At 37.9% G+C, this 19,927-nt stretch overlaps 1 protein-coding gene across 1 annotated transcript; it reads left to right on the top strand.

Moving 5' to 3' along the window:
* Window positions 1–4,177: 4,177 nt before the first annotated feature.
* chst1 (carbohydrate (keratan sulfate Gal-6) sulfotransferase 1) lies at window positions 4,178–11,707 on the top strand. Its single transcript, XM_015041668.1, has 2 exons — window positions 4,178–4,540; window positions 6,086–11,707. The coding sequence occupies exon 2, from the start codon at window positions 6,132–6,134 to the stop codon at window positions 7,416–7,418; it is 1,287 nt and encodes a 428-aa protein (XP_014897154.1). The 5' UTR covers window positions 4,178–4,540; window positions 6,086–6,131; the 3' UTR covers window positions 7,419–11,707.
* Window positions 11,708–19,927: the final 8,220 nt, after the last annotated feature.

Here is a 19,927-nt window from a genome sequence, read left to right on the forward strand (position 1 = left end):
TTATGAAGAGCACTGATTGAGAGAATATATGTGTCAGAAAACACATGCAACCAACCACATATTCAGTTGTCCGGATCTTGCCCATTCAGAAAACTGCCCATATGCCGCACACTGACATGTTTTTGTTTTTTTGCTTTTATTTGGGGTGGATTGTGCTCTTTGTTTTCTTTCTTACAATTGGCATTTTAGGACAGTTCTGAGTCAAGCTGAAGAAACTGTGCAGGTGAAAGAAGAATTCATCTCCATGATACAAGATCTATGCATAATGTGGCACAATGTCTTATGACCCCAGAAAAATCCATCCTCAAGTTGTAGCTCTGCCTTAGGTAGAATTCCCCAGGATTTTTTCATTGCTTTCTAAATCTTGCTTTGGCCAAGTATTGATTTTTTACAAGGTTCATCTATTTCAGCAGACTATTTCCTTAATTTGTTTGTTGCATGCTTAGGTTATGCAGCGCTGTCAAAAGTTGCATTAGTTTAGTTCTTCTTTTGTATGAATTAGCATCTATTTGATCCAACCTATATTTGCGTGATATAGGTTGGATCAAATAGATGCTTGCGTATCAGTCAAACATGTGCATTTTGCCAGTATTAGTCATGGCTCTTTTTGCTGAAGCCTATTATTCTACATTGATGTGTCAGAAATTTCATCTTGAGGAGTTCATAATTACATCTTACAAACAATTTCAGGGTAAGTCATGAAGAAACAACAGATTTTATTTACATGTAAAATGTACATGTGATAAAAATATTCCCTTAGGCAGTTTTAGATTTAAAAAGCTGTTACAAATTACCAGATTTGATCACCTTAAACGGGGATAAACCTATTTATTTAACATATTTTGTTTGCCAAAATCAGCTATTTCTACCATATTTAACAGAAACGGTAGCAGCCAGGCCTTACTGATACAATAGATCTGTTAAATTAATCATTAGCACATAGGATCACCTTTATGAAAGCAGATATTTTTGTCAGTTTGCCAGTTTTAAGCATGCAGGTAAGAATTAACATAATTCCAAAGGCAAAAACATATCTTTAACAAAGCAATCTGTGCCACCCGTCAGTATGAAAGTTATACAAGGCAATTTTCAAACAATGTAAGCTCATCAGTTACAGATAAAAAAGAAAAATAGTATTTAAATATGAAAATGGAGAGAGGCAATTATACAGGGGAAAATCATAGACAAACCTCAAAAAGTCTATACCACTCACCTCAGGCCTTAGTTTTTATGGTTCATGTTAGCATTCAGTAGCTACATAAAAATGACCAGACAAGAATGCCTTGTTTGGTAAGGCTGTCAGGAGAAAGTCTCTTAGCAAAACTAAAATATGATTGCAGTCTCATCCACTTGAAGCACAAAACTACTAGAACAATGTTCCTCTGACACCAAAGTGGAGATGTGTAGCCCTAAGGCAGAGCTTCATATGAAATCTGAACACAGTATATAAACACAAACCACAAATACAATACAAAATCATTTCACAGGGCAAAGATCCCAAACGAATCGGCAAACCTGCAGCAGTTTTGAAATATGAACAAATCAGGTTGCTGCACACTTTAGTTTGAGTGCAACACAGTGGTGGGATCTTGACACTGAGTTGGGCTTAAACAAATCTCTTTGAAATTGAATGAACTGAAACAATGTGTAAAGAACAGTTGTACAAAAGTTTTTCAGTTGCTTTCCCCTCATAAGAGTGTGTCTGAATTGATCATTATGCCCATATGTAATATTCTTTAAATCAATTCCTGCTTAGTATGGATTTAAAATGAAATTGAAAGATTAAAGGTGGTAAAATATGTTAATGCAGTTGAGGAATTAAACTTTACAGCATGATGGGTAATACTGTATAGAAACTGTCAGATTTTACACCAATACTTGAAGAAGCTCTTTGATCTGCCTCCCTCATTTTGCTAATAAGAACAGTGCGATCCTTTGGAATCGTTTTTTTCACACCGAGTTCCAAGTAGTGAATGAAAAATGCCAGACACAAAACCAAGCTTCTGTCGCCATGTGAATGCTGGAATAAAGACGATTGAGAAGAGAACAAAGCAGAATACCCCCTCAACCCCTAACACACATTATTTAGCCTGGCACGTTATGAATCTACTACAAATCCCTTTACAGCATGCGCAGGAAGAATAGCCTTATGTGATAATGTGCTGAAAGGCTATCACGCTGCAGCAGATGCCTAGCTTCAATGTGGGAGAGCGTCCCTTGACAAGGCTTCCACAAGCTGGGATGTATTGACATGAACACTCTGGAGACAGCCGTGGAATCAGGGCTGTATAGCTGCTGCTTTGCTGGCCTCCCCGTGGCACAGCTATAAGCACATCCAGAGCCCTTTCATCTGTAAAGCTGAGACAATAGCTGAGAAGGTCTGCGAAGCATCTAGGAAAGGATAAATAAATGTGACCATAAACATGTGCGCAGAGATACAATCAAAGACCTGCTGAAGCAGATGATTGCCTTTGATAGTCCATGTGATCTCTACTAGAGAACAGTATGCATCTGCGTTATCCAGGGACAACTGCCAGCAGCAGGGGAACAAATGTTTGCATTGCAACCTTTCATATGGCCGACTGAAAAGTATCTCCATGGGCTGAATACACTGATGGTCAGGGCTCCTTTTGCATTTATTTCTGCCTGATCATGGTGAGGCATGGAGGTTCTGCTGTCTCTGGTCTTCTTCTTGACAATAGACCATAGATTATCTGTGGAGCATAGGTCAAGCAAGTTCACTGGCCAGTCAAGTGACAGTAAAGCAATACAGTAAAGCAAATATTGTAATTGAAAGAAGGTGCCAAGCTAAATTAGCATCGCCATAAAGCAGAGAGAAGCACACAATTTCCTGATAGAAAGCTGCACTGATTTTAGACTCGATACAAGACAGTGGGCCCACACCAGCTGATGACATGGCTCCCAAATCACTGCTGAGTGTGGAAACTTCACACTCGACCTCAAGCAAATTGGATTTAGTGCTTCTTCCACTCCTTCTCTGCATTCTTCAACCTTGAAATTCACATTAAATGGAAAATATACTTTCATCTAAGAGTGATTTGAACCACAAGGATACAGAATGTCTTTCAAAACATTGACACTGCTTCTGCAATAAAGAATAAAATTGATCCAAACCTACCAAATGTTGACTTTAACCTCTGTTTGTGTGTTTTGTCAGTTGTCCATGATGAACAGTTTAAGGATCTTGTCAATTTTATTTTCTAATAAAAAGCATACGCCACTTTTAGACCTAGAAGTTTGGTTCGGCCTAAACCTAGGCAATACGCAGGTATGACTCATTATGCCTATTGAGGACTACACATAGTAGAATTAACATTGGCTCATGTCTAAATAAGGTCTTGCCATAATGTTGAATTTAGGTCTATTGCTCAGAAGGAAGACTGCAATCAAGTCAAGTTAGGTTTGAAATATGGTTTTGTGACTCAAGTGTGACTTGAGGCATTGTCTAAACTCTACAGATAGTCCTGGTATGGCCTAATGGCATTCTTTTGGAACAAAGGATGAGGCTTGTTCTCTTTTATCTTGGAGGAAAGAGTTAGGAAACCAACAAGTTTCCTAACTCTTAGGAAACTTAGCACTTATTGCATTAACCACCTCATTTGCTTTTCTTTGCTATTTCTTTCAATCCTACATTGTCTGAACACCCTACACTTAATTCCAATATCATTTATTAGCTGGCCACCCACTCTTTTATTATAGGTTGTGTATACCCAGAAGACAGCGCTTTACAGAATCTCATAAGCCAGAAGTGGTAATGCTGACTTGACAAGTTAGTCTTTCTACTCTATTTTTTTTTTTTTTAAACCCAGTTAAGATTTTCCCAGTTGAGGCAGGTCCTGCTGATTTAGCCAAACAACTACACTCCCAAAAGATAAGTGAGCTAAAGCTAAATGAACCCACATAAGATGCTGGAGCCACCCTGTGCAAAATTGCCTCATGCAAATCAAACATTTGCACAATCAAATTAAATGGAATCACTGTGAACACGCTGCTACTTTGGCTGAATGACAGGAGTTGATTTGAGTGCGTGGATAGTAGTGATGATAGTGTCTCTGTGTTACTGTGTGTTTGACAGAGAGAGAGAGAGAGGGAGTTAGAGGGAGAGAGGCAGGTGGATAGGGGGAGGGGTCGGGGGTGGTCCAGACAGTCGGTCCTTGTGTAGCCTACCTCACTCTCTGCCTCTGCGCATCATTGAAGGGGGAGTTTGGCCGCCGCTTTCCTCGGCCAGTTTCACCGCCTGGCTGGTTAATAATAACACTTCCGCCCCTGCTTTACTCCATCACCTTTTCTCTCCTGTTTTATTCTGTGTGTCCGACACCATCCGTTGAACGCGAACGCCTCGCCCCCCGCGCGTTAGATGGAATACAGGGGTTTGCCAGCAGCGTTTATCTTCTCCTAACTGGGAAACAGCGCACGGGAGGGGGGCGGGAGGGAGACGTTTGAGGACTAAAACACAGCCAGCCGTGATTCATGGACGCACCGCACCGCGCATCATGAGGACACAGCTACCGACAACAAGGTAGAACGAAACTCTATTCAAATACAACCTCAGTATTTTATATTTTTAAATAGCCGAATTCGTGCTTCCTTGAATTTATTCTGTACAGAAAATTTCGAAGCGTTTGACTGTGATGCGTTCATGTGTGCTATATATTGTCTTATCGCAGCATTGGTTAGGATGCCTGCATCACGGAAAAATCTTTGACAGCCTCTAACCAGTCCCCGCTGCAGTGAAATGGGCCTTTTTTTCTACAAAATGTCATTGAGGAGAAAGCACAGATGTTCTCTGTTTATGCTGTTTGCATTGTGAGAGTAGCTATTAAGCAAAGCATCCCCGTCCCTGCTTTAAAAACGCATCCTCTAAGTCTCAACCCAGACGGAGTAAAATCAGCTGTATTAGTTATTATGTAACAAATCTGGAATTTTATTTTTAGGCTGTCACGCTTCTTTGAAATAGCTTTTCTGCCGACATCTTCACACTTTATTTACTTTACTCCATTTTCATATAGCTCCTGAAGTGGTGATTTTATTCACTCAATTAAAGTTCACTATACCGAGGCCATGTATATATAGGAGTTATTTCAAAATCCAAACAGAACTCATCAGTTATTATCTAATTTCTTACTTACAGGACTACTTCCCCTTGACATGACATTGGCAGTGAAGCTTGAAACTACATTGTTTACCTTTCTGGGCACTTTTTCTTCTAATGTGAAGTGGCTTGCAGCTCAATGATTTGTCTGTCCTGTCAAGCCAAATTAGATGCGGACATGATTAAACAAAGAACAAGCCTACATACATAGTAAGAGGTGATGCAAGATTTATTCTAGTATACTTTGTCTAATAATTATCGTGTGAACTTGTAACATTTCTCAATGCATAAGGGAAAGGAAAATGTATATAACATGATTGGTTGATTAATTTTAAATCAAAATGTGTCCTACTGTATTTTAATACTGTATGTGCCACGCTGTTATCTTGGCTCTGATACTGCTGCACATGTTTTGGCAGACAGTGTCAGTTGACTGGAAAGCAACCAAAAGCAGGGTTTTAGAACTTCTTTATCTATTTTAATTTCCAGAAATTAGACTGCAGAGCTGGCAGGAGAAATGGGAAGTAAATTGAATGATTAAGACAAGTTATTTTGTCTTGTGGCTGCAGCATTTATTTATTTTTTTAATTCAGATCTACTTTTGTTCTTTTCTTGTTCGGTATATAAATCATATTTAAACTCATTTCCTCATAAGTACAAAAATCAATAGGAAGATTTGTGGTAGAATCATAACTAAATACAATGCAGGCGGAACTGAAACCAGTGATGACTCACAGTCCGTTCTAAAAATGGTCACAATACAATTTATGTATTTAAGATCACTAGAAATTCAAATGAAATAGTCTTGTAATGTGGACTCTTTCTCTATTTCTCAGTTCTGTGGGTCTTGCATAGCATGTGATTCAAATGGAGGTTTTGTATTTTAGCAAAATAATTCCAAATATTTTTATTAAATAACCTAAGACATGTACCTGCTTCTTGCAATAAAGACAAAATCTTGTTTGTTCACAGGGAGGACCTGGCATAGGCATCTCTGGCTAGATGAAGTGGTTCAGCCATGCAATGTTCCTGGAAGTCAGTGATTCTGCTGGCCTTGGCTTCGATTGCCATCCAGTACACAGCCATCCGGACGCTCACCTCTAAGCCTTTCCAGTTGTGCCCGCTGCCCAGCCCCCAGAACTGCGGTCTCGGGGCTCAGGAGACAGATCCTTCCTTTGAGCGGGGACCAGCAGGTGGGGCAGGCTGTGATGACTACCCTTACTTTTCAATCAACGCCACCCGTAAACTTCATATACTGGTCTTAGCCACCACTCGCAGTGGCTCCTCCTTTGTTGGCCAGCTGCTGAACCAGCACCAGGAGATATTCTACCTGTTTGAGCCTCTTTATCACGTTTATGCCACATTGGTCCCACGTCAGTCACACACCCGCAACCCCACAGACCGCCGCGTGACCCTAGGTGCCAGTCGAGACCTCTTGCGCAGCCTGTATGGTTGCGATCTCTATTTCCTAGAGAATTACATAAAACCGACACCCACAAACCACACTACGGACAAACTGTTCCGTCGAGGTGCCAGCCGGGCATTGTGCCAGCAACCTGTCTGTGATGCCTTTGGTCCAGGGGACGTTAATGTGGAAGAAGGAGACTGTGTGAAGAAATGCTCAACCTTAAACATGACTTTAGCAACAGAGGCTTGTCAGGAGAAGAAGCACGTGGCCATCAAAGTAGTTCGGGTTCCTGAAATCGGAGATCTGCGGGCTCTGGTTGAAGACCCGCGGCTGAACATAAAAGTCATTCAACTTGTGAGAGACCCACGTGGTATCCTGTCATCCCGGATCGAGACGTTCAGGGACCCATACCGATTGTGGCGCATTTGGAGGGCCACAGGGAGAAGACCGTATAATCTAGACATGAATCAGCTCACAGTTATCTGTGAGGACTTCTTTGGTTCAGTTTCAACTGGTCTTAGTCATCCCCACTGGCTGAAAGGGAAGTACATGTTGGTTCGATATGAGGATTTGGCCCGAAATCCACTTCTAAAGACTCAGGAGATCTATGACTTTCTTGGGCTGCATATGGATAAAAATGTGAAACACTGGATACGCGCAAATACTCGAGGAAGCAATGAACCTTCGGCAAAACACAAGTTTGGAACAGTGAGGGACTCAGCGGCTAATGCAGAGAGTTGGCGTTTGAAACTGTCCTATGATATTGTAGAATTCACACAAACCATGTGTCATAAAGTACTGAAGCAGCTGGGATACAAGGCTGTGAAATCAGTAGAAGAACTGAAAAATCTGTCCTTCTCTCTAGTGCAGGACAAAACATTTGTACCATTTTTGTAACAAAGATAGTTCTCTAATAACTATTTTTGATATATTTATATTGTTGCCTTATAAGTTCCTCGGTTTGTTTCATTTCTTATGTGATTTTGTTCCATGAAATTTGCACTAAATTTTGGAGTGTCTGAATGCACTAAGGGAAGTGTTGATAAGTCCCCAGTGATACAAAAACCACACATTTTTCACACATAAAAGATGCTACGTTGCAAAATTTAAAATTATTTGTCCATGAGTGGAATGATTTCAAGGCGCTGTCTCCGTTATTTGCTGTATAAAATATGTCATTTCAGCAAAAGTTAAATATTTGTCACTAAAAACATGGAAATCAGGAATGACTCCGTAAGGCATATATGTTTTTTTAAGACCTGTCATGGCAAACTTTAACTGTACAAGCTCTACTGTGCAATAAATAGTGAATGTCGCAGTCAACCTTTATCACTGTGGCATTTTTATCCATGTGGGAAGAGGAGAGATACCTCTGACAGATGCCATGCTTGCAAAGGATAATTGCAGACAATTAATAGGCTCTCAAGTGAAAGGGACAGAATCCCATTGGAGGTCACGGGCATCTCATCTGAGGATTTTTCAACCATCTGTGATTGACAAACACTCACAAATGAGAGGTAATGCTAAAATCTTTATCATGGAATCCTTTGTATTTTTTTTTTTTCCAAGAGGATTATAACATTAATGTAGACCGTAAATTCTCCAGCGCAAGTAGACTTTGAAGCACTGCAGTGAAGAGCCATTGATTACTTTTATTGTATTTATAATTTTGTTGTAATTTGCTGTTTTCTTTTTTTTTGTTGTTGTTGTTCAATTTATTTCCCATCTATTTCTGCCAGTGATTACAGTATTTGTAACACTATTATATGTTTGTGGATTCAGGTACTTGGTTAAAAACTAAATAATTTCTTTCTTTTTATGTCGCCTTATAAGCAGGGATTACATAGTAACTAACACAGCGGTGCAAATAGACCCTATGCATTCTTTTTCAACCAAAAAGCACAGCTATTTTGACATTCTGCCTTGCTTTGGTGTTTATCTCATAGATAAAAGATTTAAAACCCTGAAAGACAAGTCTTTATGGAGCAGATTTGAGTGTTTCCAGGATGTGTTCCTGACTAACACTGTTCAACACAGCCACCTTTCTAAAGTTGCATCTACATTAGATCATACACAAAGAGTATTACACTAATGGCTGTCCATAATCTGGGACAAATCCTTTGATCATTAGTGCAGCTGGTGTGCAGTTTTAACCAAGCAGTGTTAATGGACTCAAGGTTGAAATACAGAACACAGCAGTTACATAAATAAATGTGTCAGTCTTTCCTCCAGCTTGTTAAAATAATACTAAACTCATGCGACAGCAGCCAAGGCTTTTGGAAAATTTACCACTCTTTATTTAACTCTTGAGAGAAATGAGCACCTAATTCCATCTTCAACTGCATTCCTAAACTCAAGAACAAACGTAGGGTGAAAACATGGTGGTCTCATTTAAATTAAAACATAGCATAAGCTGTTGGGTATTGATGGAGTCTCCTGTCATTATTGCTGCAAAATATACAGTTTGCTCCTCCAGCTGGTGAAAATCTGTATGCTTGGTTTGCACAGTTAATTAGCATTTTGAAGTCATGTTATTTTAGCAGTGGCTTGTTTGGTAAATTGCCTTTCCAGTTAGCGGTCATTTCATGCTGCATATTGTACTTTATAATCTCCCTCTGCTACTGTAGGAGCTTAAAATCTATGGTGGTTCACACTGCATTGCGCAGAAGCTGGCAAGGATATGAGCACAACGTATGAAGTTGCACCTCTAAGATGCTAAATAAACACATTTTAGTGTGATTTTGGTAAAGGCATTGCATAATTAAAAAAAAACCTTGGTGTGCATATGCTACACAGGAAGCAGGTTATTTCAGGGCAAGACCAGATATGATTGTCACTTTGTTTTTATTAGATTTTTTTCTAAATTCCAGAAATGAAATACTTGCATGTTTTTGAAAGGTAGAAAAGCCATTTTTTCTTTTACTAATGAGAAAACATAATTAATTAGCTAATAAAAATATCTATGTTGAAACTAATAAATCAACTTAACACCAAAAGATGGCAAAATACTTAATTTTCTTTCTTTTTGTTGCTATTAAATACTTAAGTTTCGGGTGCAGTGAGGTACAACTCTTCAGTTAAGTTGTCTATTTATTTGCAGACAATGACCACTTGTTTTCCCATAAGATATAAACCCTGTGAATGTAGCATCACACGCCCAGGCTCATCAGTATTGGTGACCGGATGTCCATTGAGATGCAGAGCACAAACCTTTGATCCTCCTCTGTTCTGAGACTGGAGGCAAACTCTCCCTCTTTCTCTCTTCCTGCGCATTCTCTGCCATCTACTTCTTTCTTTCTGTCTTTTTTTACAGACATCTCAGGGGATTGTTCCTGTGCTTCAGTGCTCTCTATGTGTTTTTTTTTTAAACTTCAGCTTGGAAGTTTCTGAATGTGTTTAGAATAGTTTTAATTCCATACTAAAAAGAGGCAGCAGACATGGAAAACTGTGCATCTTTTTGGCAGTTACAGAATGTATTGACAACGAAGGAAAATATCCTTTTGTCAGAGTAAGACAAGGGGACTAACAAAAGATTTCATTTTCTTAACTCGAGTTTGATTTTGTACACTCATTAATAGTTTACCAGTTACCAATTCAGCCAAGATGTTAGAATCAATACTAGCTGAAAACAAGTTAAAATTTAAATTTGTTTGACAAAGTTTATAAAATTGTTCACAGATTAAATCAAATTTACAATTTCACATTTTTACACCTTCAGGAGTGTCATTCAATGTTAATTATTTGAAAATGCATAAGCAAAACCAACATTAGCAAGCTTTATTTTTTGAGGTTATTAGCACATGTCTAAAATAAATTATATTATTGTAGAAGCAATTTGAAGCTGAACAGATAGATGTTAACAGTTTAATTTCAGATTCTCTCCCATGCACACACACACACAATCTGCATCATGGTCCCCATGTGTCGGTGTGTCTCTGAGCCTTTGGTGAACCCTTATGTTGTTTTCCGTGTCCCAAGGCTGAACATATGGTTCACAAGCTACTGGGAAAAATGACAAAAAAGAAATCCTCTTTCCTCCACCTCCCCAGCCCTCACTGTTTTATTCCACTCCTCTCTTGAAGTGATTACAATAATTTGACCCTGTGACTGCACAGCAGAGCAGATAGATCTCTGCTTCTCTTTCCGAACTGTGCTCTCAGAAAACGTTCTGGTCATTACATGCAAGAGACTTAAGGTAATATTAAGTGTGCAGAATTTGTTGTCAGTGATGATGTTAACCTTGGATGTTTGCCAATGAAAATTTGCTATCTACGTAATTTTTCTTTTGTCTTTGTTTGTCTCAGTCTGTGAGTGTGACTTGTTTTGTGCTGCCACTTAGCAGGAAACAGTCTTGGTGCAAAACAAAAAGTCCACTGAACTGCACAAATCAGCTGAATTGTGCTGCCTACACATGTCGCTGCTGCTGAGGCGGATGTGCACTTTTTTTTTTTTTTTTTTTTTTTTACCTCTGACAAGTACACATCATCCTTTGACCATCAACGGATCACCTTTTTGCGAGTTGACTGGTGTTCAGCTCTACATATGAGCAGCCCTAGATGCAGTTTGCATAAGTGAGTTGATTTTAAGACAGAGCTAAATAGATCCATGAAGATAATTCTCTTAAAAATCATGGGAACTTTTTGTTCAGCTTTCCTGCACAGGCTGTCAACCAGGCTCTTGTTTGATTGCTGGTAAAATGACAGTTGGGGGTTGGCAACTGGAGCTTTGCTAAAAATGATACAAGCAGTTTAATTGAAGCTGTCAGCAGGTCAGCGCAATAGAGGCATAGCAACCAGGTCATTATGTAGTTAGAGATCCAGAACACCATGTTAGGTGTAATGGGCCAAAGTGCTTTTGAATGCAACAAAAAAAAAGAAAAATATTCACTGTAATAATCAAACTGGAACCCCTAGTCCTGTTGATTAAAAAAAAAAAAAAAGTTAAAATGCTGTAAAATCCTATCTTGAAATAACATCTTAAAAATCAGTAAATCTAACACACAGATTATTTGGATTTTGTCAGTGCGCTGTTTCTCTACACATTTGATGTTGCACGAAGCATGCTTTTGAAGTATTTCAAAGCCTGAAGTTGCAATGAAATATCACTTGTAATTTAAGCATTGAATAAATTACTTTTTGTGGTAACCTATTTTTTCATTCTAAAGGTTTAATAAATGAAAGCAGTAATTCTTGTGTCATGCCTGAACTTATTTTAAGAAATAAGTGAGGGGGGGTGAAAACTAGAAATGACAGTCTAACTCTTAAATACGAGGAGATGCAGCTGCAACTGGCACGAAGAGGATAGTCTCTGCGTCTCCTGCTCTCATATTCACACTGAGGAGCCATTGATGGTAAATCCCCCCGTGGAAAAGTGGTTATAGGTGAGTGAGAGAGAGCGTGTGCATGAAGCTTTAGTTCAGCTTACGTCACTGTGGTCAGCTGTGGCCGTCTTGCATTGCTCTCATTGCTCAAATTCTCCCTTTTGCTGGCCTGAAAAACTGAAATGAGATTAGCGCACATGCACAAAGGCAAACAAGCAGGAGCAGTCATGAGCTAAAAGTGAAGCTCTCAGAGCTGTGGGAACAGAGCAAATATTGAAGGATCTCAATTTTGACAATAGGATATGTAGATTTACAGATATTAACTTGCAAATCTAGGTTGCGGAAACCATGTGCAGTGTCAACCGCACAAGATGCAGAGATTAAAGCTGAACAGGGTGGTGTGTGAACATGTCAACTTTTGAGAGTAAATCCTGATCAAACTCTTGACTACCAGACAAGCATTTGTTTGCTCAGACACAAAGGTTGTAAATCAAGGCTCTAGCAGCACAGTGATGAAGTTTTGAATGATGCCAGCAATGCAGAAGTGACGGATGCCTTCTTGGAAAATCCTATTTGTTTTATGAAAGTCCATATCTTGATTAATGATTTTACATCCAATCGCTTTTTTTCTTTATTTGTATATGGAAGAACATATTTTCAGTATAATGCATAGAGAAAAATCGATTTTCTTATGCATTTTCTGCATCACCCGGTAGGCTTGGTTGTAGATTTCCATCAGCACTTTTGCCAAACAAGTTTGTCATGTTCTCTCGAAAAGAGAACATTCCTCCTACATTTCTGGGGTTTTGACTTGCAACATATGTTCTTCTCTGCTGTCAGCTCTGTAGGAACCACTAGCACACATGCAGTCTACTCTGTCTGCTGTCTTTGCATTCAGCATCCACCCTGAATAAGGCGTTGTATTATTTAGACTGATATTTTATTCAACAACAACCTCGGTGGCTTTGAGGCTGTTCCAAATGACAGCACTTGATATAAAACGTTAATTGCAGCATCAGATATTAGTCTGTTGTGAGCTCCCATGAACCTGAAATTCAGTGATGTAAGTCTATTTAATGCACCTTTTGTCAATATATATTTCTAGATAAATGAGTTGGATTTCCATCACCTCAAACGTTAGGAAAAGCTATTTCTTTTTATAAAGCTTAACAAAAGAGGCCAGGCCCTACAAGGAACATCAACCATACAAATACGTGTAAAAATGTTATTAGTTGCAGGAGCGGTTCAGGAGAAGCCTGAAATTGCTTGAAAAATTACTGTTGCACATTTGGCATCAGAGACTCCACATGGAGCTTTTTCAGTCAGCATTGTGTCTGCGGTCAGCTTGACTGCCTGACAAAAAGCATAAACTTCAAGCAGAAAGTGTTTGGAGAGAATAAAACACATGCATGCAGACAACGGTCTTTCCCCCGGGGAAAAGAAATCTCATTTCAATTTAAGTGTAATCCACTGGCCCTGACCAAAGTGTCTTATAATACCCCTTACAACACTGAGCCCAGGGATACTGGAGATATCCACACCAATATCAGTACAAGTAGTAAAAACCACAAATCACTAGCTGTTAGTAGCTGTAAGTGAAGCGGCTTGTAAAGTTAAGCATTTTTTATTTTCAAAAAGGAATGGATTTGGAATAATTTGACGATTTAGTTAACAGTACTGCTGAAGGACGGCTTCACAGGGTTCACGTAAAATTAACTTTCACTTGTTGAATGTTTTTAAAATAAATCCATTTTTGTTTTAAGCATTTTATCATGATTCAATAATAATTAAATTTGAGAATAACAATTTAATTGGACACCTTTTTGTAAATTATTCACGACCAAAAACTTCCTCTTTTATCCTGTCAGTTCATATAATATTTTCTAAAAAGTTTTGGGTTTTCTGAAGTTGCTCTTTGGCAAACATGAGGTAGATTTTTGTTTTCTTCCTGGTGGTTTTGCCCATGAGATTTCTTATTGTTATCTCATGAACACTTATCTTAAAAAAAGGTGAATAAAACCTGGAATGTTTTAGATGGTGTTCATGATTCCTTTGTGATCTCCTGAAGGAACAGTCAGGGGGTTTGGTAGGTTTTCTCCTCCGGAGATTCCTGCTGCTCCATGTCTTATCAGTTTGCTTTCCTGGAACCTCATGATTTTAGAAACAATTAAATATAGATTTCCAGACACATGGAGATGTATTTGGAATTTCTTCAAATTAGGATTTTTTCTTCTATTGAGCTCTTTTAGCCAACTTCATGTTGTCAGACAGGTTCTGCTTTAGTAATATGTTGATTCTACACATCTTGCAAACAACAATGGATGCAGCAAAATTGAATCCAAAAATGCAGCTATTCACAGTTAATTCATGAATTAACAAGATGATTCAATCATATTTTCAGTCAGGTTTCTTCAGATAGTTTCTTCTTTTTTCTTCCTAATAAATAATTTTCTGAAGTGATGCTTTTTTTTTTCCTTTGCAATAGATAACCAACATCCATTTTCTGACCTATTTACAGTTCGGTGTTAATAATTTGTTGACATTTGATATTCTTGTTTGTGACTGAAACAGATTTGAGGTCTGGAAAAAACCTGCGAAAGGATGAACTGAGCCACAATCAGCTACAGTACAAAGCTGTCTTCAAGCCTTCGGTACAAGAATGAACTTTTTCCATATAGACTCCTCATTCTGAGTACATCTCCTTCATTAGTGGCCTTCATTTATCAAATTAATTTGACAAATTGCATTACATTTTGAACTTTGGATACCTACTGAAGAAAATAGGAAACATGAAATTCAATCCATCTTAATGCCAAAGTAGTTTATCCAGATGTCATGGCCCACTGCTCAGTTGTTAGCACAGTTTCCTCGCAGCAAGAAGGTCTTAGATTTTAATCACAGTCTGGGTCTTTCTTCAAGGATTTTTTTTTATTTTTATTTTTTATGTGGTTTCTCTTCACTTTGTTCAGTTTTGTCCCACAGTTCACAGTTGTTGGTTTAATTGGTCTTTCTAAAATTGTTCTAATGAGTGAATATCTGGGTGTGCCGTGGTTTGTCTTATATCTCTGTGTTACCATGTGATTGATTGGCGACCTTGACTCGTACCAAATATAAACTGGAGGCAGCTCTGCCTTCCCACAACCCCAACCACCAAAATGAACCTGGCAAGAATTAAGTGAGTGTATAAATATCTGGACAGGTAAATGAGCACAGTGCTCCCACCCCCAGGAGATGTTTGAACACCAGTGACTCCCGGTTTTTATTAGTGAAAGCCATCATGTGTAAATTGAGTCAAAATCATAAAAGGCTAATATCCATTGGCATCATTACTCAGTGTCTTCTAAAACAGGAGGAGTCATTTCACACTCTAAGTGATATTAAACAGCATTGCCAAAAGATTGCAGCACCCAGAAAAACAACATTATGTGGTAATATTTAAAATGTCAGCGTGAAATAAAATATATCCCTTAGACATACTATAAATCAGTCACTATTATTTTATGTTTTATCAAATTATTTACCTTTTGTAAGATGGATTTTTCTATTTGCAGAGTAGTTAAAAGTAAGTACCTTCTTAAGGAAGGTGAGCATATATTTGAGGAAATTAACATCTTTGAATATCTCTACGCTACTGTGAAAGCGTAACATTATGGAGTGTGTATTGATGAGTTTTCTGAAATGTGGTCCATTAAAGCTTCAGAGATGAATTCTTCCTATTTTATCTGAAAGCCTTAATGTTTTCAGTGATTAAACATGGAGTAACACTTATAAAAAGGCTCTCTGCCTTATTTAACACTTTTGAGCTGTGACAGCATAATTAGTCTAGGTAAAACATTGGGAAATTGGTAGATTAATGTAATTGCTATAGTGCTCTGTGTAGTCCTTCCCTAATTATGAGAAGAGGGTAGATGACTTATTTGAAAATTTTAGTTCTAAAGCACTCAAGATCTCAATAGTATCTGATAAATCAATTAGGATCTGTGGAAAATAGACAGCACCATGAAAAAACTGCATCAATAGTTCATCACAAGAAGGAATGCAGGAAGGCTGAATTGAGTCAGAGAAAAGCTAAATTTCAGAATCACCATGACAAACATTCATGAGAAATTTGAGTGATGCAATTGTGTTTAATGCACAGCTATAATAGGAAAAAGCAATGATAACAGTCATGGATTAAATACTTTTGTTTATAGCCTCTTACCAATGCTATTCTGCATTCGCCCCATGATTCCTGCCGGTTTGACAGTGAAATGAGCTGAAAATATCAGACTCTCAATTAGACCCACTCAACCCTGCACTGACATCATGATCTCATCACCGTTTGCAACAAGAAAGGCTCCTGTGTCTCGCTGCAGTTATTGACAGTTTGGAAGAAGTGAGGCAACATCTTAAACAGTCTCCCTCATTAAATATTCCACCTACAAGCCCTTCAGAGATGTTATTAGCTCTTTGTCAGTGGATTTGTTGCATATTGTAAATGCCCCATTTCTCTCAGGAACCTTTCCAGTCTTATTAAAATCTCCATTTGTCAGGCTGCTCTTTAAACAAAGACATGTGAATAGCATATTGTTAAGTTCCTGAAGAACAATCTCAAATTGTCCTTTCAGAAGTAAAATTGTAAAGAAAGTTGATTTTAATTCTCATCAAGTTAATTACTTCTTCGATGCCATAGACTTGAGTAAAACCTCCACACTCATGTAACATTCAGTTGGAAATCTCAGCTAAAGTGATGGTATGAACTGATTATTGAAACATTTGATAGAGGTAGCATGCATATTTCTAAAGAGAGACTCTAAAACTGCTTCAGGCCCTCCTAAAGGAAAGCTTTGTGATATGTAGCTTTAGATGTAAATTAGGAATCTGAGAGAAATATCATGTGACATCTCACCTTCTGAGGTAGCATATATTTCTATTGAGTATTTGTGAATATAAAGAGGAAGCATCTCCTTATATGTTTCCTCTTTATATTCACAAATACTACAGAGCAGTGCATTCAATAGTCTGCCAAAGTTTGCATTAAAATGTCAGGATAAAAGTCATAATGTAAATGAAACTCTGTTCATTTTGGCCTTACTTGGAGGTCTGGCAGGGGTAAAGCTATTTACAGTCTTAGTCAGAGCTGCCAAACAGAATGGTATTTCAGCCATCCTTGCATCAGCTTTGCAAGGATGGATCTAAATGCCTCTAGGCAATTAGATCTTTAAAAATTATTCCATTCGTGATATGGGTTCTGTTGGATTAATTACTTGATAAGAACATGGCAAGTAAATCCTGGGAAATCCTTCACTCTTGAAAAATCTTGGACACTCAATGGAATCTTTTCCAACAACTTTGTTAGAAATAAACTGAGCATGTTTTCTCATTAAAATGAAGAAGACTGTGACATTAAGAGTTATAAATAAGCAATGTGTCTGGTAGCTGCACTCTTAGCTTTGCAAGAGAAGAATAGTTCATGTACGTGCACCAGCTCTATCATCCAATATGGCAGCATACATTTGTGCTGATGACATCACACATTCATCTTTTTTGTTCTTTTCCAGTTATTGATTGTCCAAAAGCTGTGTACAGTCTGGATATATCACCAGAAAAATCAAAGGATCAACACAGAAACCTAAAGTCACCAATTATTTACATGTTTTTGGACTGGAACGTAAACCATTTGAAAAAAAAAAAAAGTCTAGTTGAGAACATGTAAATTAAACACAGAAAGACTGGAGATGTCAATACTTTGGTACAATTCAACAAGTCCGGTGTAATTAAACTTTCCTGACTAAATAGATACTTTTACATAGATTTATAAGATTTAAATGAGTTCCTGCACAATTGTGTTTACCAAGTTGTATTGACCTTATAAAACACAAATGCAATACGACAGAAGTCAGCATAGAGGGGCAGCATTCTTTCTTCGCTATGTCTTTGCCAGCTCTAAAGCTCTCCAAAACCCATTTCTTCTACTCATGAATTTTAGTACCTCCTGTTATTTGCTCTAAAGAGCCAAGACTGAATCACGGTGCACATAATGGTTAAAGACGTTCATAAATGTATCCTTTACACATGAATCACAGTTGTCTTTTTTATTTTCTGCAATATTTTCCACATCCATCATTATTATATAGTTAATATACTATGCAAGCTTGATCACAATGAGTCTCTGCAAAAACTTTTCATCTGACTCCAAAAATAGACATTTCTAAACTTCTTTCTTGAGACATATGAAAAAATATGTAAATGGTAAATAAAATGCATGGAATATTCCATTCAAAGAATCTTCATTTACTTTAAAACAAATGCTAACAAGGGTGTGCATTTCTGTCACAGTGTCTGCTTTAGCATCAAATAATGCAGCTGAAAAACGGTAGAGTACATCATAAGGAAGTCACACAGAGAGGAAATTATGATAAGCCAGTTGGACTTCAGCTGCGTTGTAGCATGTGACATTAGTCCACCCTGGAGCGCTGTGCAGATGAAAACAGTTTGATGGTTTGGCTGGTGTCATTTTTCAATACTATGGTTTAAAAATATTGTTCATATGTAATAGTTATTAAAAGCTTTACTGTCTGTTTGGTGCAGCGTTAGCTACGATGTTACTGAGAATTTGTTATGTGCAGATTTAATGCTGCCCTCATTTACCTAGAAAAAAATCCAGCACACTCTGTGAGTCTGTTCTTTGAATGATTTGATGATGTTATATAACATTTCCAGATCAACTGTGCCATTAAAGCGTCACCCAGAAAGGAACGGTGTCCTAATGCAGTAGGTGACTGTTTGCCAAAAGCACATTTATGCCACCTTCAATAAACTGAAGAGAGGAGAATATTTTACTGCTCGAGAGGAAATAACACATCTGCTTAGCACATGTTCTGGTGGTACTGGATGAACTATGAGACAAAGCTAGAAATGCTTTGACAGCAAGAAACAGTGAGTCACAGAAACAGCCTGGGATATTGCATGACCTGGAGGCATAGTCTCATTTAAAATATAATGTGTTTGAATTTCCCATAATCAGCATGGAAAGAGGTGTTTGCAGGCCCTGATATTTCATTATATGGGAGGTGATCCACTCCATGTTTACTATGCGTAAATGCTCTGTTGGTGCGAAGTCAGAATTTCTGAGACAAAGTCCAAGAACTTGACAGGAACGCTCCCTGAAGTCACAACTCCAGTGTGAAAAATGAAGTTGTTCTAGCAGTGCTGATCTCAAAATGACAAAAATGGACCATTTTGAGCTGCATCTAAATGGAAGTTTTAGCTGCAGCAACTGTGTGACCGTGTGTGGTTCATTAAAGCAGGCACACGCATGCAACTAAGCCCCAAATTATTCAGAACCCTGGCAGATTTACATCTGAAATTATTTTCATTCAGCCAAGAAATTGGTTTCCAAAAGGCAATGAGGCAACAGATGATAAAATAATGTAAAAGGAATTTCAATTTTGACAAATAAATTAATCAGTTTTGATTTACATTTAATTATAAAATGGCATGTTAAATATTAATGATACTCTTCTTAATATTTAGTGGAAAATCTTTACTGGCTTTACAGCAATCATATCCTTCTCATAATTTCTAGTTATTTGCATTTTTCCATGTGTATTGTGCTGATTTATCAGTGATAATGAGCTCCAAGTATTTGACAAATAGATGACTTCTTTGCAAACACTGAAATCTTTAGATTTTTTTTTTTATTATTATCTTTGTTTGGGGCACTTCCAAATATCAATCACTTCTCATCAGTTATTGACCAGAAGCTTAAAAGATTTCTTTAAGCCTAACTCTTGACCATTGCTGCGTTGGGTGTGAAGTCATTCGATGTGGATTTGAGGAAAAGCTACGAGATGCAGAGGCAACACATCCATTTCTCTGACTTGTGGCTCTGCTTTGCTGTGAAGATGATGACAGAAGAAACTTGCAACTGAAACCAACTTCAAAGTGAGCCCAAAGGTTTTTTAACAGTTTTTGTGTACAAGGAGCATCTTTGGATTTTAGAGTGCATTTTTTTTTTTTTTTTTTTTTTTTTTTTTTTTTAAAAAAGGGCTTTTTTGGGGGGGGGGGGGAAAAACAAAAAATTAAAAACCCCTTTTTTTAAAAA

Source organism: Poecilia latipinna, unplaced genomic scaffold (genome assembly GCF_001443285.1).
Source record: "Poecilia latipinna isolate Pla-1442-1.1 unplaced genomic scaffold, P_latipinna-1.0 Scaffold561, whole genome shotgun sequence".
NCBI lineage: Eukaryota > Metazoa > Chordata > Actinopteri > Cyprinodontiformes > Poeciliidae > Poecilia > Poecilia latipinna.